Source organism: Cricetulus griseus (assembly GCF_003668045.3).
Source record: "Cricetulus griseus strain 17A/GY chromosome 1 unlocalized genomic scaffold, alternate assembly CriGri-PICRH-1.0 chr1_1, whole genome shotgun sequence".
Classification (NCBI taxonomy): Eukaryota; Metazoa; Chordata; class Mammalia; order Rodentia; family Cricetidae; genus Cricetulus; species Cricetulus griseus.
This window is the reverse complement of record NW_023276807.1, coordinates 76,353,449-76,376,624: the sequence shown is the minus strand read 5'-3', so window position 1 is coordinate 76,376,624 and position 23,176 is coordinate 76,353,449. Positions and strand designations below refer to the sequence as shown.

At 38.0% G+C, this 23,176-nt stretch overlaps 1 protein-coding gene across 5 annotated transcripts in view; it reads left to right on the top strand.

Moving 5' to 3' along the window:
- Asb3 (ankyrin repeat and SOCS box containing 3) overlaps nt 1-23,176 on the top strand; it is an 85,693-nt gene that overhangs the window by 36,093 nt on the left and 26,424 nt on the right. For 3 of the 5 annotated variants that reach the window (XM_027387706.2, XM_035453331.1, XM_035453332.1), the window contains 2 exons: nt 1,731-1,889; nt 16,840-16,902. In XM_027387706.2, the coding sequence (XP_027243507.1) occupies nt 1,731-1,889; nt 16,840-16,902 (222 nt within the window). The remainder of the gene's footprint in view (nt 1-1,730; nt 1,890-16,839; nt 16,903-23,176) is intronic. The other 2 variants (XM_027387707.2, XM_027387708.2) reach the window with 1 other exon arrangement.

Below are 23,176 nucleotides of genomic sequence, written 5' to 3'. Positions count from 1 at the left end.
TTTGTCAATTTGGATCAGACTTCAGGGAGTCTAATAACAGGTGGTTTTTTCCCAATGTATTTAAGCCCAGTACAATTTGATAGAGAAAGTTTCCTGGAGTAATACAATCCCCATTACACAAGGAAGCATAATTACATTTAACTCAACTCAGGGTGCATGTCATTTCTTCCAAGATGATGTGTTCTAGAAATAGACTACCTGTACTAGCTTAAGGGCCTAGGGTTCTGGCCTGGTCTCTGTCTACACAGATAATGTAGAGGTCATTTGGGCTGTTAGCCACCTCTGGTGCTGGCTGTTGGAGATTTGGGGAGCTTCTGGCTATAAAGGTCATTTAGAGCCACCTGTGGTCTTGGCTGTAAGAGCTTGATAAGGCCTGGCTCAACAGATAATGCAGATCACTAGGGTATTCATCACTCCTAATTGTCAGTTTTCTGGATGGAAAACAGGCTTTTCATCTTTCTCATTGAAAAGACAAACCTGTGTGCTTAACGTTTCTGGTTTCTCTGAGGATCTGTGGGTACAAGGACCTTCATGCTATGCTCCCAACAAGGACTTTTTAAGGGCTGGGAAGACAGACAGCTGGCAAAGAGTTTGCGTAACAAGTCCAGGGACCAGAGCTTGAGTCTCAGCACCCAGGTCAAAATGATGGCCATGGTAGTGCTGTGGAGGTGGAGATAGAAGAGTCTTTGTGGTTCCTGGGCAGCCTGTCTGGCCTCAGTGTGAGCTAGCTCCCTTTCTCAGAGGAGGTGGATGCTATTAGTCAGATATAAGGAAGTAATGCTAGAGACTGTCCTTATAGAAGTTTGGAAATGAATTTGGGAATAAAATCAGGTTTATTAATACTTCAGTGAGTCTTGCTTAAATAAATATTTGTCAATACATCCGCCTCAAATCTTGCCTTTCAACCCCTGCCACTCCCTCTCCCCCTCCATCACAAGTTAGAGTAGGAAACCCTGAAGTGTGTTGTCAGAACATGGTTCAAGAATGGAGTTATGTGAGAATTCTGAATGCTTGTGAGACAACACCCCCCCCCCCAACGAAACAAAACAAAAGCCAAATTCAGTGATATCAGTTTCTTCAGAACATATGGTTGTTTTGGAATGTATTTTCATGCTTCCTCCCAGCTGCAGCAGATAGGAGTGAGTTTGCTTCGGATTATTCATAACAAATGGATATTGCCTCTATGGAAAAATATGTTTTTTTGCCATGTTTGGTTTGTCCTATTGATTATGCACTTTACTCGTGTAACTCCTTTTTTCTCTCTCTTTCTTTTTTCTTTCTTTCTTTTCTTTTCTTTTTTTTTTTTTTTTAAGATTTATTGTGTTATTTATGATGTTCTGTCTGCATGTATGCCTGCAGGCCAGAAGAGGGCACCAGATCTCATTATAGATGGTTGTGAGCCACTGTGTGGAAGAACAGCCAGTGAGTGCTCTTAACCACTGAGCCATCTCTCCAGCCCCATGTATCTCTTTTTAACACACAGGGTATAAATTGTCTGATGCTTTGAAGAAGTCACCTCCATTGTCTCAGTCCCTCTGCCTCTCGAGTGGTGACAGTGAATGAGCATAGTTTTTCTTCAAGAATACCAAAGGGTTATTCACATTGGAGCCCTTCCCTGACAACACAGGCATTTTAGTATTCCTTTCAATTCCTCATATAGTATTTGTTTTTCAAACTCAAGAAGTAAAACTTAAAATATTCTGGCTAATGTGTTTCCCTTTCTTCCACAGATCCATCTGAAAAATACATTAAGACAAAGACTTTTGAGGGCTTCTGTGCTTTACATCTTGCAGTGAGTCAAGGACATTGGAAAATCACACAGATTCTTTTGGAAGCTGGAGCAGATCCTAATGCAACTACTTTAGAAAACACCACCCCATTGTTTTTAGGTAATGTATGCTATTTTTGGTAAAGATTGACTTTTAAAAATATTTTTCTTAGTGAACTGTTATAGAATGTTTCTTTTGATTCTGAAACTGAAAGTCTATTTTTAGAGATTTCTCTCTTGTTTTTCTACTCTTGGGTGGTAATAGTATTCAGGACTTGAAACTGTTTATTTAAAGCTGCAAAATCTATTGTGAATTGAAGCTGCTCTGTTGCCCAGGGCAGTGCTGAAGAACAGTGATGCTTCAATTGGAGCAATCATTGCAAGGTTATCTGCTTCCTTGTTTCCTTTTTCTTAGTATTAAAAGATTAAGGTTATATGGAAGAAATAATTATTTGTTGCCTGTGAATCACGAGTCAGACTTCTGTAGTGTGGATCTGTTAATTCCTTAAGGACCACAGCCAAGTCCTAAACTGTACACTGCTAATAACAACTTTTTTTATTTTTATTTCCTCTTTCATTTTGGTTTTGTTGGGTTTTTAGGGACATTTTTGATTGACTGGTTGATTTAGATTGATTGAGATAAAAGGAAATTCAGAGGATATTGTTGAAGTAGAATTAGTATATCTAGACTCTAGATTTGGTCCTACCACATAAAACTTGAATGACCACTTATTTATTGTATGCTTGTTGCTTCATTTATAAATGAGAATATTGTATATTGTATCTATCTAGATTGTGTTATTCACATGAGAATTCAGCTTTAAGGTGTGTGTGTGTGTGTGTGTGTGTGTGTGTGTGTGTGTGTGTGTTCCCATACATGTATCAGTCTGTGCTCTGTCACTCTCTACATTATGACCTTGACACTGGTATTTCTTAATCCTCCTGTCTCTGTGCCCATAACCCTGAGGTTATGGCTGTATGGTCATGCTTGGGGTTTCATGTAGGTGCTGGGAGTTTGGTCTCAGGGCCTTGTGCTTGTGTAGAAAGCTCTCTTAGCTGCTGAGCCATCTCCCCATAGTCAGACTACAAAATCATTCCATCACCCACAAATTCCATCTTGTAGTTTTGTTTTGTTTTGTTGTCAGGGTCTTCTGTGTAGTTCATGTTGTGATCTTGAACAGGAGGTGGTCATCCTGCTTCTGTCTCCCAAGGGTTAGGATTAAAGGCATGTGACTACTACCATACTAGACTTATGTGCCAATTTTAATTTTTCAGCCCTAGATACTGATCTGTTCTCATTCCTCTAGTTCACTTTTCACAGAATGTCATGGACATGAAACAATGTTTGTTTTAAAACTTAGTATAATGCTTTTGGAACTCATCTGTGTTGTTGCAAGTATTGATGCTCTATCCCTTTTTATTGATGGATACTACTGTATTTCATTATATGGTTTACCATTGTTTTTCCATTTGAATTGTTTTCAGTGTTTGGTGAATATAAATCTGGTACAATTATTTGCATTCTGTTTTATGTGTGTGATTATATTACCTTTTTTCTAGGTATGCTAAGTATATGCTTACCTGTAGAGAACAATTTTGAGATTTTATAGGCTGCTTTACCACTTTCCGTTCCTTTCATTAGTAACTTAGAGTTTTGGTTGCCTCGTATCCTCAATACTTGGTATTTCTAACTTTTAAATTTAAGTCATTCTTTGTAGGGTTTAGTGGTATCTCACTGTAGTTTTAATTTGCATTTTCTAATTATATTAGAAATTTGGTGATAGCATTTTCTCATGATTATTTATGGTTTCGGTTTCTGTTTCTGTAGGTAGGTGATGAAAATAATTATTTCCGGTAGAAAGGGTTCTCATATTTTCCATTCAGATTTGGTCTTTTACCATTCTATGTAAGCACTTCATTTCTTTTCATTTCCGTATTATTATATTTATCTAAACCCTTTTGAGATTGCATTGTATTTCAGTGTAACCTTAAAAGCAATGAAAGTTCTCCTACCTGTATATATGATCAAAATCAGAAAGTTAATGTTGACAAAGCACAATTTGTCTATTTAATTTTAAAAACACTATGTTTATGGGGTTTTGCGTTTATGTATGTCTTTGCACCATGTGTGTGCCTAGAACCTGTGGAGGGCATCAGAACTGGTAGTAGAAATGGGTGTGAGCTGCGGTGGGTGCTGAGAGTCAACCCTGGTCCTCTGGAAGAGCAGACAATGATCTTAACTGCTGAACCATCTCTCCAGCCTCAAGTACTAGTATTTAATTTTCAGACCTTTTTCAGTTTTTAAAGTTGATTATCAATGTTCTTTATAGTGAAAGAAAAAGTGCCTGTTGGTCTAGCATCAGTTGTTAACATTCTTGTGTCATGTTTCTTTGGTTTCCTGTTCTGAACAGACAGTTGGTCCGGCATCACCTGTGTTAACCTTTGTGTGTCATTTCTCCTGAGCCTCCTCTGATTCTGAACCACTTTTCAGTTTTCTGTGGCATATACATTTTTTTGAGGAATGCTGTTTAGGGTCTGTTGTTCCGTTTTCAAAGAAGTTATGCTCTTTTGGATGTTGTAGGACTTGTTGAATGCCCAGATTTTACTGAGTCTATTGTTAGAAGTTAGTAAGGATAAAAGCAGAAGATCAAGTGGGTTGTAAGGAATAATATCATCTTCTTAGGTGGTTGACTAGAAAAATCAGTATCAGTGAATTGTTGGGTATGATTGTGACTGAACAAAAGCCTAAATGCAGAGAGTCAGAGAGTTGATAACTATGTGGAATGAGTTTGCCAAAATTTTAATACAGATGGCTTTGCTTTTCCTTTATTTTTTATTTTTCCCAAACGAGATGTTTTGTTCTAGCTCAGGCTATCCTGGTCTGGAACTTACAATGTCAAGATAATGTGTCTCAAGTTGGCTTGAACTTTTGGCGGTTCTCTTGCCTCAGCCTTCATGGTGCTGGGATTACAGTTACAGACACATTCCACCATACTTGGGTGAGGATGGAACTTTTCAATTTGGTGGTAGCACTTAGCATGAGAGAACAGTGTACGAGAAAGGTGAGATTCAGGAACCATCTTTTCATCTTTTGGTTGCCAGCACAGTTTAGGTTCCTCCCTTCCTTTCTTTTCCCTCTTCCCGGCTTTCTTTCCTTTCTGACAGGTCTTGTTGGGCAGCTTAAGCTAGTCTCAATCTTGAGATACTCTCATGTAATTGTGAGTGCCTGGTTACAGGTGTGTATCTGCTTTCTTAGTTCCTTGTCTTCCTTGTCCATGTTCCTCTCTCTTGATCTGTGGACATACAGATAGTCAATATTCTTACCATAGCTATAAAACAACTGCTTTCAAAATAAAAGTACTCCTATCATAAATATAATGATTTGTAAATGAAAACCCAGCTAATTTTTTAGGAAGTAAGTTTTTTTCTTATTTGTTATATTTAAATGTCTGATAAAGTAGACTCTCAAATCCAACCTACATGTGACTTCATAGAACCATTTCTGTGGGAACTGCCCCGCACACACAGTTGGCTTGGGATACTTTTTTTTCTTTCCTGAATCTTTGCTTATTCTGTGTAACCTTCAGTATTAAACATAGGAGCAATGTTAGAATAAAGTGTTCTCTAAACAATGTTATGTGAGGCAGCCTGTTTGAATATTCAGCTTTGGAATGTGTCATATTTTGGTTCACAAGGCTTGTCCTTTAACTCTGATTCTGTTATTTGCTTTTTACCTGTGTCTTCATGGATAAATATTAATTATTAAATGATAAGAATTTGCTGTTTTTATCTTGATATATATTATATTGATATTTACTTTGGTAGTTTTTCTTAGTTTTTTCAACTGAAAGATTAATCACTTCCTTAGGAATTTTAATGTGTTTCTACTTGAGAACATTTTAGTTACTGAAAGTATGAATTTGACTTTTCCCAGATAAAAAGTATGGAGTTCATTAAGTGTTATACAGAAAAAGTATTCACTTTTAACTGTTTACTATGATCTGTTTATATACTTTTATGTTTATAGTTTATGTTAATTTTGTTTTTAAAATTTGCATGCAAAGTATTAGGCTTCCTTATGGCATTGTGGGATAATATTTTTTGTTTCTGATGTAACTTTTTAGTTTTATGTAACTTTCTAATCTTGTACTTCATGTGAACTTTTGCTGGTTCTTTTTGATAGTTGATGTTATAAAAAAGTGTTGTTGCTTGAATAGCTATTTTTAGGGGGGTTTATAATGGGAAGGAGCAAGAAGCATATTTCATGTCAACTACAGCTTTTCTTTTCAAGTTAGGATATGGGTGTGAGTTTACTACTCTAGTACCATTTACCAGTCCATAGGAGCTGGTATTTGTGGAGTTTTTCAAAGCTTTCCTTTCTGAGATAGCTGAGACATACATTCTTACAGACAGAGCTTTTCTGTGTGGTTCTTTGTTTAGACCCAACTCTTCTGATACTGCCTGGAGCAGTTAGATTCTGTAGATCAGTCAGTGCCCCTCATCACTCACAGGTATACTCCTGTCCTCCCTCCACCACTGCCTTCCTCCCTCCCCGGGTCATTATTATTATTGACATCTAGTTTCTTGAGTTCTTTATATATTTTGGATATTAGTCCTCTATAGGATGTGAAGTTGGTAAAAATCTTTTTCCATTTTGTAGACTGCTGCTTTGCCCTATTGACATGTCCTTTGTATTACAGAAGCTTTTCAGTTTCATGAGGTCCTATTTATTTGTTGAACTTAGTGTCTGTGCTGTCAGTATGTTCAGAAAGTCTTCTCCTGTGGCAGGGTATTCAAGGCTCTTTCTCAGTTCCTCTTCTATTGCATTTGGCATATCTGGTTTTATATTTTTATGTTGAGGTCTTTGATCCACTTGGACTTAAGTATTGTTCAGGGTGATAAGTATGAATCTATTAGCATTCTTTAACATGCAGATACCCGGTTTGACTGATTTGTTGAGGATGCTGTCTTTTTTTCCAGTGTGTAGCTTCTTTATAAAAAGTCAGATGCCTATATGTTTGTGGATTTATTTCCAGGTCTTCAGTTTGATTCCATTGACCAGTGTATATGTTTTTTATGCCAAGTAGCACATGGTTTTTATTACCATAATTCTGTAGTTCAACTTGAAATGGTGAGACTTCCAGCACTACTTTTATTGTTCAGGATTGTTTTAGCTATCCTGGGGTTTTTTGTTTATCCATTTGAATTTGAGAAACATCCTTTTAAGGTCTGTGAAGAATTGTGTTGGGAATTTGATGGGGATTGCATCGAATCTAAAGAAGGCTTTTAGTAAGATGGCCATTTTTACTATGTCAGTCCTATTGATCCATGGATGTGAAGATCTTTACATCTTCTAATATTTATTCCATGACTTGAAGTTTTTATTATACAACTCTGTCATTTGATTGGTTAGAGGTACTCCAACCTGTAGTTGCCCCGACCCGCAGGACAGCAACCTAGAGCAAGAAGTCCAAGAGGGTAATGGGGACAAGAGATGCAGGAGAATGACAATAAGACAGGATTCTGATTAAGTGGCAAATTGTATTTTTTTCCAGGCTAGCTTATATAGTCAGTAGTATGGGGTAAAGGAGAGGGGGAGAAGAGGCCAAGAGCCAGGTGTTAGTTCAAGCAGGATGTTAGAAAACTATAGAAGGAGGATATTGGCAGGGTAAAAAGTTCATGGGTGGTGGGGAGAGGGAGGGTTACCTAGGTAAGTGGTGGGACATGGGAAGGTTGCTTAGGTAAGTGGGCCTGTGGTTGGAACAAAGGATTGACGTCTGGGTCATGTTGTTCCTTCTGGGTGCTCATGCTTCTAGAAGCTATTTATAATCAAAAGACAGCCTATATCCCTATGGCTTGCCAAGTTTGGCCTAAAGGTTCATGCCAAACTATATGGCTCCCAACACCAACCCAAGATATTTTGTATTGTTTGAGGCTATCGTGAAAGGTGTTGTTTTCCTGATTTCTTTTTTCAGTCTGTTTGTTATTTGTGTATAGAAGGGCTACTTATTTTATTTTATTTTTTTAGTTAATCTCATATCCAGCCATTTCTCTGAAAGTGTTTATCCGCTATATGAGTTCTCTGATGGAATATTTAGAGTCACTTATGTATACTATCATCTGCAAATCACAATACTTTGACTTCTTCCTTTCCAATTTGTACCCTCTTGATCTCCTTTAGTTGTTTTACTGGTCTAGCTAAAATTTCAAGTACTATATTAAATAGATATGGAGAAAGTGGACAGCCTTGTCTTATTCCTTATTTTAGGGCAATTCCTTTGTCTTTCCATTTAATTTCATGTTAGCGGTAGGTTTGTTATAAATTGCCTTTATCCTGCTTAGCTATGTCTCTTGTATCCTTAATTTCTCCAGGACTTTTATCATGAAGGGGTATTGGATTTTGTCAAAGGCCTTTTCTGCATCTAGTGAGATGATCATGTGGTTTTTTTTCTTCCTATTTTTTTCTTCCTCACCTCCTGGGTGAGGTTGCTTCTTTTTGTTCTAGTGCTTTCAGGTGTGCTATTAAATTGCTAGTGTGAAATTTCTCCACATTCTTTGTGTAGGCACTTAGTGCTATGAACTTTCCTCTTCACGCTGCTTTGATAGCGTTCCATAAGTTTGGGTATGTTGTTCATACATTTTTGCTGAATTCTAGGAAGTCTTTAATATTTTATTTCTTTCTTTTCCCATTGTTGATTTAGTTGGGCGTTGTTCAATTTCCATGAGTTTATAGGCTTTCTGCAATTTGTGTTGTTAAATTCAAACTTTAAGCCGTGGAGATCCAATAAGATACATTGGTTATTCCTTTTTTTTTTTATATCTGTTGAGGTTTATTTTGTAACTGAGTATATATATGGTCAGTTGTACAGAAGGTTACATGAGGTGCTGAGAAGAAGGTATATTCTTATGCTTTGGGATGAAATGTCTGTTAAGTCCATTTGAGTCATAACATCTGTTAGGTCCCTTATTTCTCTGTTACATTTCTGTCTTGGGAGACCTGTCCAGTGGTAGGAGTAGTGTGCTGAAGTCTCTCCGTATTGGTTCGTGGGGCTTACTGTGTGATTTCAGTGTTAGCAATGCTCCTTGTACAAATTGGTTGCCCTTGTATTTGGGGCATAGATGTTCAGAATTAAGACTTCGTCTTGATGGATTTTTCCCTGTGATGAATATGAATTGTAGTTGTTCATCTCTTTCTGTTTAGTTAGAAGTCTATTTTGTTAGATATTAGTGTGATGATATCTTACTTATACAAATAGAGCCTGTCTGAAAGTCAGAGAGTGGAGGTTGCCACTAGCTAACCATAGAGGGCTGAAGATTTGTAGAGAAGACAGGAAATAAGGTAGCTGGGAGAAAACAGGATATAAGCAGGGAGAAACAGACACCAAGGAGGTAAGGTGTAGCAGTGGTTTGCTCCTTCTCTGGGACCTGTCACCATTTTCCTCTATATCTTGACTCCAAGTTTAGAACTCCATTTACATTTTTGCACCCAATGTGGCCAGAACATTAATGCAGGACAGCAATAAATTGCCCCATGAGGGTCCCAGCCTGGCCCTGAGAAAGCTGCCAACTGCTGGGAGCTTGCTTAGTCAAGCAGGCCATGCAGATTCGCTGCTACTCCACTCCACTCAGCGCCAGCTGCTTACACTATCCCAGGAACCTTTGTCTTTGAATTTGGTGGTTTGACCCAGCTCTTACTGAGACTATGGGACATATTCCCAGACCTCGATGCTTCACAGAGCTGGCACATCCAGTCTGGCTAACGGCTTCAGCCAGCCACACACCCACCATGCATCTGCCACATTCCCACTGGTGCATTCTTTGTGCACCTGCCATGCAGTTGCAGTGCACACAGGTTGCTTCTTTTTCCCTTTCTCATTAACAAAAATCCATTAGGTTTGGTTTGTTTAAGTTTTTGCTTAGAATCCAAAGGTTGGACAACATTGGAAAAAGTCAGACTGGAGCTTCAGTGTCCTTGGGCTTGCTTTGGTGGTATATCTACGACACCTGTTGGCTAAGGAACATCATTGCAGCTTAAAGTTAAGACCATAATAGGCATGCACAAATTTCTGATGATGTAATTTGAGGTAAATTTTTACATTTTAGCTATTAAGTGAATTCATTAATAATTTTTTTATAATTTGTCAACTATTACTACAACAATGGTATTACCATCCAGGAATTTAAAAATTTTTTGCTTCTACTATGGATGGAATTTTAAAAAACATACCTGGGATGTATACACTCTTAGCCATATTTGTGGTTACCTTAGTTATCCATACCATTTTCTAAAAGAAATGATTTGATAGTAGAGCTAAGACTGAGGAATTTATAGAAATGATTCAGACTTTATGGACTGGTAATGAGAGCTTAGCACAAAGGATTTCTACAATTGAAAATGACAGTCAAAATTTGACAAGGAGAATTCACAAAATGGAACATGGCAATGAACTCTTAACAGAAAAAATCATTTCCCGTCTAAGAGTAATAACAAGCTTATAGATAGAACATTGTTTTTGGAAGGCAATCTGCATGCCATACAAATAATCTCTCAGGATGAGAATATTAAAACTCTGGAATCATTTGTAAATGATGAGAACAAGAAACTTATTTAATGAAATCATTGAAAGTTTGTACAGTTCAGATTGTGAATAAATCAGAGGCCATACAAAAACTTCTTAAAACTGATACACCTAGACTTAAGGTACAAACTAAAGAAAATAAAAAAGATTTAACATAGCCAGTACCTTTCAGAATCAGAGGTGGTGGATGATGTACCAAATGTTGTGTCATCATCATTGTCACCTGCTAAGGGCTATCCTGTTACTGTTACTCAAAAGCCAGCAAATGATGAACACCCAGAAGGATATACAGGATGCAAATGGGAGCCTATACCCATGAAAGATTTAAAAGATATTATTAAGGAAGCGATAGTTTCTTATGGCATGCATTCACCGTATGTGAGGCAGTTAGTAAAGGCAAGGGCTACAAGACATAGAATAACTCCAAGTGACTGGCTTCAATTAGCCTCAGCTGTTCTAGAACTTGGTTCATAGCTTCAGCCGACGACATATTGTAGGGAGGAAGCCAAGGCCCTTGAACATCAAGGCAGAATCAAAGGTTATGAAGCTTCCCAAGATCAGATTCTTGGGTGAGGGCCCTTATGCGATTGCAGATACTCAAGCTACACACAATGAACACATCTTGTCCCTATGCGGTACAGCAGCCTTGAATTTTTGTGACAAGGTTCAAAGACCAGGGGAAAGAATTGAATCATATACCGAGGTTATACAAGGCCTAAAAGAACCCTTTAGTGATTTTTTGTGAAGATCTACCAAAGCTATACAAATAGGGGTAGCAGATCCAGAAGCTGAATGAACACTCTTTACTTTTTGAAAATGCTAATTTAGATTGCAAAAAGGTGCTTGGGTCCTTAAAGGTCAGATCAATACCAGTAGATGAATGGATCCCACACATAGCCAATGTTGAGTCTTTTGATTATAGCACTAAGGCTTTGGTAGGAGAAGCGATTTCCAAAGATATGAGGAGACATCAAAACAGCAGATGCTTTAATTGTGGTAGAATAGGCCATCTAAGAAGAAATTGTACACTAGGCATTCCTAGAATTCATGCCTCTTGTGGGAATATCCGAAATAGAAGGCCCCAACCTTCTGGATTGTGTAGTAGATGCAACAAAGACTGACATTGGACCAATGAATGTAGATCAACATGAGACAAACAAGGCAGCCCTTTAACATCGGGGAAACTCTTTGGGGTGTCTCTCAAAGGCCCCCAGGTCAAAAATGGTCCAGTCATTCCCTGTCACTGTGGAGGACAATCCTCCCCAGAACAATTGAGAAATCCAGTGCTTTTGTCATACTGCTTTGAAGGATGAATCAAAAACTCAAGGAGTAAACAGAAAATGTATATTTTGGTAGACATCTATAAATGGCCAAACACAAAAACTAAGAGTACAAATAAATTATGTTATACTTGAAGAATTACTGGACACAGGTGTGGATGTTATCCTCATCACTCCAGAATCTTGGAATCCTAGTTGGCCTCTTTAGGAGGTAGATGTTCAATTCTTAGGGAATGGAACCCTATCGAAGTAAAACAGAGTACGAGATGGGTTGACTGTATAGTGCCAAAAGGACAAAGAAGACTATGGCCATATGTGGCTAATATAGCAGTAAATCTATGGGGTCATGATCTGTTTCAGCAATGAAATACCCAGATTAACATTCCTCCAGTATCAAAAAATGAACCATAACCCAACTCATGTTTATGGAAAATATGTTATAAGGCAATATATAAAACATATGCTGGCCATCCAGGCTGTACAAAAGCAGAATAAAACAAGTGTTGAACTCACAGAGTGACATTGGAGATTCTACCAGCCCTTAGAATTTTCCTGTATTTGTTATTAAAAAGAAATCAGGAAAATGGAGAGCCATTAATAAAGTAATTTAGCCAATGAGCTCTCTACAGCCTAGAGTGCTGTTGCCTTCTTTATTACCTAAAGATTGGACTATTATTGTTATCGACTTAAAGAAAAAGATAGGGAAAAATTTGCCTTCATGGTGCCTACTTACGATAGTTCTCAACATGCTAAAAGATAACAGTGGAAGGTGCTCCCACAGGGATTGTTAAATAACCCCACCCTGTGCCAATATTTGTACAGCAGCAATTGGAAATAATATGTAAGCAATTTCCTCAATCTATAAATTACCATTACATGGATAACATTTTATTATCTGATTCAAATGTAGATAATTTAGAAAATGTATTTGTAGAAGTAAAGAAAATTTTGCAGTGTTGGGAATTACAAGTTGCTCCTGAAAAAATACAAAGAGGAAATTCTATTAATTATTTAGAATATAAAATAGGCTTATAAAATATTAGGCCCCAAAAGGTGCAAATCAGGAGAGATTGATTGCAGACTCTTAATTAGTTTCAGAGATTGCTAGGAGACGTTTCCCATGTACTCCACATTATTGGGATCAAACCTGATCATCTGATTCATTTAAACAAAACCTTAGATGGAGACAAGGACATAAATAATCCAAGGGAATTAACAGCTGATGCTGAGAAAGAATTGATATTAGTGGAAGACAAATTACAGATTGCACATGTGGGTGGTGTGTATCCAAGGCATAAGTGCATTCTAGTCTATTGCCCCCTAAGCATTCCCCTACAGGAATTTTAATGCAGAGGGAAGATAGTATCTTAGAATGGGTCTTTTTTACCACATAAAATGACTAAGAAATTGAAAACTTACATGGACAAAATCTGAGTTGATTCTAAAATGAAAATTGAGATCGGCAATTAGCAGGAATAGATCCAGCAGAAATTCTAGAATCTTTTCCTGATACTGAAATTGACAAATAATGGGTAGGAAGTGAACCCTGGCAAAGAGCTTGTAGTGGTTTTTTTGGGAGCCGTCAACAGCAATTATACCATAAGCAAGGGAATTAAACTTATAAAGGGAACTAACTGGATCCTTCCTTACATTGTAAGAGAAACACCAATAACTGTAGCCCCTACATTCTATACTGATGCAAATAAATCAGGAAAGGCAGTTTAGAAATCAAAAAGTTGAAGTAAAGTGGATTTAAGTCCTTATGATTCTGTCCAAAAGTCAGAATTATATAGTATTCTCAGGGTGTTAATGAATCATAAAGAACCTTAACATAATTACTGATTCACAATATGCATAAAGAGTTGTTTTACATATTGAAACCCTGAATTTATACCAGATGATACAGAATTGACTTCATTATTTATTCAGTTACAAGACATCAGGGACAGAAATCCCCCCCCCAATCCCATATGGGTCTACAAGACCCCCTCTAGCACAAGGCCATGATGAGACTGATCAACTGTTGATAGGAAACATGCTAAAGACCTCTGAATTTCTTTAAAAACACCATGTCAATAGGAAAGGTTTGAAAAAAGAGTTTTCCATCACATGGCAACAAGCCAAGGAAATGTCCTATGTGTTTGTTATACAACAAAACACCACTGCCTTCAGGAAGTAACCCAAAGGGTACTCAAAGTAATGGCAGATAGGTGTGTTCCATTTTGTAAAATTTGGAAAATTGAAATATGCTTTGAGTTCGGAAGAGGCTGATTTTGCAATTACACATTTGCTATAAGTTTGGCTATCATGGATATAGGATATATATCCTATAGGTATATATCCACAAATAAAGACAAACAATGCTCTTGCATATATCTTTAAGAAAATGAAAGAGACTTTTGCTTATTATAATACAGAGCATATTACAGGTATACCACACAATCCTACAAGGTAGGCAGTTAGAGTAAGATCAAATTGAACTCTAAAGGAAATGCTAAATAAACAGAAATGATAAAGAACCCCCAAAAGAGATTGCATAGTGCTTTATTGTCTTTGAATTTTCTGAATGTTAATGAGAAAGGAACAACAGCTGCAGAGAGACATTAGATAATAGAAAAAAAACTATGGAATTACATCACCCAGTGTACTTCAAAGATGTGTTGACCTCTGAATGGAAACCAGACATATTTTTGCCTTTGTTTCCAAAGGTGAAGAAAAAATATGGATTCCATCATATTGATAAACATTCAATTTGAACAAGGTACCTTTTGATTAGAAACAATGGTTGTTCATCAGTAAGCTAATCTAAATCATTTAATCTAAACTAACCTATAAAACTAACAAATGTTTTTCATTTGATCAGATATAACTTACCAAGAAGAACTCCAAAATTTAGGGTTGGGGAAGGGTTTTATTTTTATGTCCTTTCAGGAGAATAAAAGTATCCAGCTAAGGAATCCAGAGAAAAATTGTCCCAAGAAAAAGAGCAAATTGGCCTATTGGTATATCACATTTACAACTGGGTAAAATTTCATAAACCTCCCAAAATGTTTGTTACTTATTTATATAAAGAAATACAATGCAAATGGTCTTTTTGTAGTCTCAGTCCAATTAAAGATTCAAAGCTGGCTTTGGAGTTGGGAAATGGTTCTCTTCCTTCTCTAAACCCACACATGCTTGTTAAAGTAAAATATAAAAGCTCTGTCTAATGTCAAAAGAGCCATCTGATAGGGAACAGAAGAAAAATATTTAAGCTTATTGTATTGCTACTAATCTCATAATTTTTGTCATGATATTAATGGTCATATAGAGTACTAACCAATTCTAGAAAAAGGTTTCATCTACTACCTTCATGTACATGATTTCTAGCTTGATTTTCTCAGTATTTTACCATGAACCATGACCATGCCTAACAGCAACCTTTGAAGTCTCCAAAAAAAAAGGATGGGCAATGACAATTTCACCAGAACTATAACACTATAATGCCAAACAACACCAACTAAAGATCAGCTTTGGACTACAAACTTCTCATAACAATTTTGAGGTGACTTGATGAGATTATCCAGCCTCACAGACACTGCTTGGAAGAATTTCAAGGTGGCTAGCTGAGTTCCAGCCTGACAGACTGCTTTAGCCAGCATTTGAAACAAGCGCTGTACTTGGCCATTATGCAGAGACCAGACAACAAGTGATACAGCTTAATAATTAACCCAGATTTTCTTTTCTGGATCTCCTAAAGATATCACCCCCACCCCCCACCCCAGACTACAGGAAGTGACTTTAAGAACATGATACCCATGTTCCCAAGAGGTGGGGTGGGTGGGTTTTGGTCATTCATTGGGTTATGGATATTTGTCATTGTTTTAGGTGGTTACAAAATGTTGTTGCTTATGATCAGGAAGAAAGCTCAACAAAGGGAATTATATTCAAAGTTTTTGTTTTGAAAAACAAAGGAGGATTCCAGATTATGATAGGATAAAAAGGGTAGATTATTGAATCTACTCTGAAAAGAATAAAGAGAGGATATAGATATGACAAGATGAAACGGTAGATTATTGTATCTACTCTATTTTAAAAATTTTTTTATTAGTTCAAATTAGAGAGATACCATATTAGAGGGAGCCATTATAGGTCCGAGAAGAGATCTGGCAATAAGAAGATTCCCAGAGACCTACAAGAATGACATGAACTGACAATCCAGTCAGTGGTGGAGAGGATAACCTAAATGCCCTTCCCCTAAAATGAGATTGATGACTACTTTTTATGCCATCCTAGAGCCCTCATTCAGTGGCTGATGGAAGCAGAGGCAGACATCCACAGTTATACACTGAACTGAACTCTGGAACTTAGTTGAAGAGAGGGAGGAATGAAGATCGAAGGGGTCGGTACCAGGTTGAAGAAACCCACAGAAACAGCTGGCCTGAACAAGGGGGAGTACATGGACCCCAGATGCTGTCTGGGAGGCCATTACTAGACTGATCCAGACCCTTTAACATGGATGTCAATGAGGAGGCCTCTGCACTCCAGGGGGGCCTCTGGTAGTGGATCAGTATTTTTCCTGGTGTAAGAAGGGACTTTGAGAGCCCATCCCACGTGAAGGGATGCACTCTTGGCCTGGACACATGGGGAAGGGCTCAGGCCCAGCCCAGAATGATGTGGTGGACTTTGCAGAGCCCCCGTTGAGGGCCCTACCCTGCCTGTGGAGTGGAGAGTGGATGGGGTGGGGGGTAGGCAGGGGATGGGGGAAGGGAGATGGGGGTGAGGGGGAGGGAGAAGGGATTGACATGTATTTACTCTTAAAAAACAACTTCTAGCTTTCAACATTTTACATTGGATTAGACTTATGTATATTGTATATAAATGTATATTGACACAAATGTGAGGTTAATTTTGCTAAAATATACTGTACATGTGTTTCTAATATTGTTCAAGGTATTATACCCATACAACTCATTTAAAAATGTAATACAAAGCTCTAGTACTTGAAAGTTGTTATTATCACTATATGGGATAATAAGGAAATGTAATTTAGTAATCAGTTAACTATTAAAATCAAACTTGCAGACATATTAGGTATGATTAGATGGCCAAACATTTTTTAGAAAGACAGGACTTCTTCAAACACTTCGAAGATGTACAGACTATGGCATTTAACATGTTCTAATAACACAGGTTCTTTTTTATGACAATGAGACATGTCTGTTCCTGGCAGTACCAATCTACGTCAGAGAAGATGATGGGCATGAAGAAACTCCACGTGGAGTTTGTGGTAAAGGTAAGCCACTGGAAAAGAAAGTGCCCTTGCATCAACTCCTGACAGTATGCTGTCCAAACTGGACAAACAGGGTATCAAAAAGAGTGACTGCAAACCTTGCCAAGACAAGGCAGTCCAGTCCCTTGGATTATCCTGGTTCACAGAAATGTCTGTCAGATATGCTAGGCCTATAGGCTGAACATTGCAGAGGAACCTTGGGTGACTGTCCAGGCAGCCTGCTGTTTCTGTCTACCATTTTTTAGATGTCGATTACTCATACTTCCTGTTTACTCTGTTAATATTATTACCTTCTCAGGTCTTGGAGGGAGTTGAAGACCAAATAGTATAGTTACAGTTTTCTTTGTTTACCAGAATCAGTAAAGAAACTCACTAAAGATGTGTTAAGTGTAGTATGTTTGAAAGACATTAAAGGATAATTGGGTAATGCAAATTAGAATAGAAAGTAAATTAGGTACAAGACTTTAAAGTCATCAAGATAGAATAGATTATGGAGTATTTTCTCTGGATTTGTCTAATGCTAATGAACTAGACATCGTTAATGTACTTAACTGCCTGTGTTTATTGTATATATATATTTTACATTAGTTATAACTTTTTTTAATTTTAGATCAAAAAGGGGATACGTGGTGATATCTTGCTTGTACAAATAAAGCCTCTTTGAAAGTCAGAGAATGGAGCTTGCCACTAGTTATCCATAGAGGTCTGGAGGTCTGGACAGACAGACATGAAGGGAGGTAGCTGAGTGAAAACAGGATATAAGCAGAGAGAAACAGGAACTTGCTCTCTTGTCTGCTGAGATGCTAAGGGGGGTAAGTTGTGTCAGTGGTTTGCTCCTTCTCTGTGATCTCTCAGCATTTTCCTCTGTATCTGTCTCAGGATTGTTATTACTTAGACCCTTTAAGAACTCCATTTACATATTAGGATAGCTACACTAGCTTGTTTCTTAGGTCCATGCCATTGGAAAATCTTTCCTAACCCTTTACTCTGAGGTAATGTCTGATTTTAAGGTTGAGATGTGTTTCATTTTATTTTTAGAGACAGGGTTTCCCTGTGTAGCTTTGTAGACCAGGCTGGCCTCTGCCTCCCAAGGCGTGTGTCACCAAAGCCAGGCATGAGGTGTGTTTCTTGTGTGCAACAGAAAGATGGCTCCTGTTTTTGTACCCATTGTGTTAGCCTGTGTCTTTTTATAGGCGAATTGAGCCCATTGGTATTAAGAGATATTAATGACCAGTGAATGTTAATTATTATTGCTTGTTTTGTTGTTGTTGGTGGTGGTGTTGGTAGTGGGTGTGTGTTTTCCCATCTTTGCTGATGTGTGATTACCTACTGTCTGTGCTTTTATGGATCTAGCTAACTTCCTTGGGTTGGAGTTTTCCTTGTAGTACTTTCTGTAGGGCTCAATTTGTGGATAGGTATTATTTAAATCTGGTTTTCTCCTGGACTACCTTATTTTGTCTGTATATGGTTTTTGAAAACTTTGCTGGATATAGTAGTCTTGTCTGGCATTTGTGATCCCTTAGTGTCTGCAGAACGTCTGTCCAGGACCTTCTCTGGCTTTCTGAGTTTCCATTGAGAAGTCAGGTGCAATCTGACAGGTCTGCCTTAATACGTTACTTGTCCTTTTTCCTTTGCAGCTCTTAATATTCTTTCTATATTCTGTATGTTTAGTGTTTTGATTATTATATGGGGAAGGGACTTTTTTTTGTGTGTGTGGACCAGTCTACTTTGTGTTCTGCAAGCTTCTTGTACCTTCATAGACATGCCCTTCCATAGGTTGGGAAAGTTTTCTTCTATGATTTTGTTGAATATATTTTCTGGGCCTTTGAGCTGATTCTTCTACCCCATTATTCCTATGTTTGGTCTTTTCATAGTGTCCCAGATTTCCTTGATGTTTTATGTTAAGAATTTGTTGGATTTAACATTTTCTTTGATGGATCTGTTTCCTCTATTGTATCTTCAACACTTGAGATTCTTTCTGCCATCTCTTGTATTGTATTGGTTATGTTTGCATCTGTAGTTCCTGTTCATTTACCCAGATTTTCTTTTTTCTTTTTTTTTTAAGATTTTATTTTTATTTTATTATATGTGCAACATTCTGCTTCCATGTATAACTGCACACCAGAAGAGGGAAACAAATCTCATAACGGATGGTTGTGAGCCACCATGTGGTTGCTGGGAATTGAACTCAGGACCTCTGGAAGAACAGCCGGTGCTCTTAACCTCTGAGCCATCTCTCCAGCCCTACCCAGATTTTCTATTTCCATAATCTCCTTGGTTTTGTTTCCTTTATTGCCCCATTTCAGTTTTGAAGTCTCCGGCTATTTCCATAACTTGTTTGATTGATTGTGTTTTTCTTGACTTTCTTTAAGGAATTTATTGTTTTCTTCCAATTTGATTTTTCTTTTCTTCTATCTCTTTAGTGGAAATTTCCATTTCTTCTTTAAGGGCCATTATTATCTTCATAAAGTTATTTTTAAGGATATTTATTCTCCTTCACCTGTGTTGGCATGTCTAGGTTTTGCTGTTGTAGAACCATTGGTTTCTGGGGGTGCCATTTTGCTCTTTGTTTTGTTGAATGTGTTACTACATTGGCATCTCTCCTCTAATCAGCATAGGTGGCAACTAACACAGGTGGTCAGTGATATGGTGGGTGATGTTTGAGGGGGGAGGATGTTGCCCCCTGCTCTCTGGATCTTCAGTGTGTGGGGGAGGGGCACTGAATATTTCCCTGGAGGCTAGGGCCTAGAGAGCAGGGCTGTCCAGCTAGGGGCTCAGACACTCACCTCTTCCTCCAGGTACAGGTAGGGCCTGTGGCTCTGGTGGTCACTGGTATAGCATGGGGAGGGGATTTTGGTGTGGGAAGATGCCTCTGCCTGAACTATGTGGCTTTGGTGCTTGTGGGAGGGGAACATGATGTGTTCCTGGCTTACAGAGTAGGGCTGTCCAGCCAGGAGATTAGGCACTCAACTCTTCTTCCAGATCGAAAATTGTTTTCATACAGTGTAGTTGATCATGTATTTTTCCCTCCTCCAATTCCTCCCAGGAATTTTCTACCAATACCACTTTATGTTCATTTTTTTTTCTCTCTTTCAAAAAGAAAAAAGATTTCTCTTTCAAAAAGAAAATCCAAAACCTAAAAACCAAACAAGCTGTCTTAGTTTGGGTTTTATTCCTGTGAACATAAACCATGACCATGGCAACTCCTGTAAGGAAAATATTGAATTGGAGTGGTGACTTTACAATTCAGAGGTTCAGTCCATCCATTATCATCATGGTGGGATGATTATGGTCTTCATGCATTTGTGGTGCTAGAGCTGAGAGTGCCACATCTCGCAGGCAACAGAAAATTGACTGGATGTCCCATTGAAGGAACCTTGAGCAAAAATGACCTGAAAGCCCTCCCCCACAGTGACACACTTCTTCCAACAAGGCCACACTAGTGCCACTCCCCTTGGGGGCTATTTTCTTCAAATCTACCACAGAAACAAATCAAGAAATGAAAAAAAAAAAGAAAAAAAAAGACCTGCAGAAAAGCACTGAAATGAAAATCAAAACAGCCAAAAAAAACAAAAACAAAAACAAAAAAAAAAACAAAGCAAATGAAATTAAAAGCCCACAAAAATTCTTTTTGCATTGGCCAAGTACCCCTGTACGAGGGGTCTGTCCTGAAGTGTTGATATACTCAGTGAGACTACATTGGAGAAAGCTGATTTTTCCATTTCCATTGGGCATCAATTGCAGATTGCTTCTTGCTTAGTTGTGGGAGTCAGTGTCCGTTTCCCCTTCTCAGTGCTGGGACCTTGTCTGGCTTGAACCTTTTCAGATTTTATGCATGCTTCCACTGTCTCTGTGAGTTCATGTGCATTAATCCTGTTGTGTTCTGGAAGATGCTGTTGCTTTGGAGTCATCCATGACCTCTGGCTCTTAGAATAATTCTTTCTACATCTTTCACATAGATTCCTGAGCCTTGAGTGGAAGGCTTTGATGAAAACATCCCACGTAGGACCAAGTGCTCCAATGTGTATCAGTGTTTACATTCCTATCTATCTCTAAAAGAATCTTATCTGATATGTGTTGAGTGAAGGCTGATCTATGGATACAGATCAGTTAGAAGACATTTTAGTGTTGTATTCCTTATCAGAATAAATATCAGTTTTCCCCTTAGGCCTATGACCTATCTAGTCTGAGGTTCTTGTTCACATTAGCCTTATTGGGTATGGGTCCTGCCTCATGGTGTGGGGCTGTGAGTCCAATCAAAAAGTGGTCAGTTACTTCATTAGTATTTGTGCCACTATTATGTCAGTATGTCTTATAGGGAGATCACTTTTGTAGGTAGCAGCAGGATTTGTCGCTGAGTCATATTTATTATTATCTTTCTTTTTTGGTTGTGTACCAAGTAACCTTCCAGTATCATGAATGCTAGTCAGTAGGGGGTAACATTTATAGTTGGCAACCAGCTTGATTTCTCCATGTTGGATGGCATAAGTAAGTGTTGTCTTCCACAATAGGGCCATATCATCAGGTTGTGGAGAATAACAACCAATAGTCTTGGCAAACAATACATATTACTATATCTAAAATAGAAAACATTTTATTAATAATACCAAATATCCACTCAGTGATGAAATGTAACTGATTATAGTGTGTTTGTGTATTAGTTTGTTGAAATCAGGATCTCAATGAGGTTCTTGTAGCATCGTTATGTCCCTTATGTCTCTTTACTATAGTGTTTACTTCATGAAATGTGTCTTAGAGTTTCTGTTGCTTTGAAGAGACACCATGTCCATGACAACTATTATAAAGGAAAACATTTAATTGGGGCTGGTTTACAGTTTTGGAGGTTTAGTTCATTATCATTATGGTGGAACATAGTGGTGTACAGGCAGACATGGAGCTGGAGAAGGAGCTGAGAGTCCTACATATCGATCCTGAGGTAGCAGAAGGAAACATTGACACACTCAAAGCCTGCCTCCACAGTGACACACCTCTCCAACAAGGCCACATGTATTCCACCAAGACCATACCATTTAATAGTTCCACTCCCTTTCAGCGGAGCATTCAAATACAGGGGTCTGTGGAGGCCATGCCTGTTCAAACCACCACATAATGTCTGTTCTCTGTTTATCGCAATTGATAAATTCTGTAACAAAGTGTTCTGTAGTATACTTCTCATACGGGTTATTGTAAATGGAGTTCTTAATTGGTCTAAATAATAAAAAACCCAGAGTCAGATATAGAGGAAAATGCCCAGAGATCAGAGAGGAGCAAACCAAAGCCACCTTTATCTCATTAGCTTCCCAGTGGAAAAGAGAGTGAGTTCCTGTTTCTTCTGCTTATATCCTCTCTCTGCCCAGCCATCTCACTTTCTGTCTGTCTGTACAGACCTCCAGACCTCTATCTCTATGTTTGGCTAGTGGCAAGCTCCATCCTCTGATCCAGACAAGCTTTATTTGTACAAGCAAGATATCACCACAGTTTATCATTAGTCTAGTATAAGAAGTGTGTTTTATTTGATAATATTCCTAGTTACTTTTTAATGTTGAAAATCACATGAAATATGGAACTGCATTTAATTTTAAAAAGTGTGAGTAACCACATAGTTGAGGAAAAGACAGTTTAGTTCCCAAACATTGTATAAATGTATAGATATAATTCAAGTTTATTAATTATATGTCTCCAATAAACAGTAAACAGTTCTTCAGCTTTACTATAATGATTAAGTTGCTGAAGTATTTTAGCATAAACATATTATTTGGTTTCTAAGCTAATCAGTTATGATTGCCATTGATTGGAGACAATATGTTTAAATTGTAGTTGTATATCCCAAAACCAGGTGAATGGAATCAATTTCACTTATGTTTCAGGAATCTGCCCGCCTCTAGCTCTCCAGTGCTAGGATTACAAGTGCTGTCTTGTTTTTCTTTTTTTTTTCAGCCCCCCCCCCTTTTTTAAAAAATCTGTTTGGGTGTAAATATGTCTGTGTACCACATGTGTGGTGCCAGAAGGAGACATAGGATACTTTCTGGCTAGAGCTACAGATGGTTGTGAGCCACTATGTGGGTTTTGAGACTTGATCTTGGGTCCTCTGAAAAAACTGCTAGTGCTCTTAACCACTGAGCCATCTTTCCAGCCCCATGTCTAACTTTTTAAGTGTATGTTATGGATATCAAATTTAGGTCCTTAAGCTTGTGTGGTATTATTCCCTTAATCCTAAAGACACTCCTTAGCAGCATGTACTCAAGCCTTCAGGCACCTTGAACCCAGCATGTCTCAC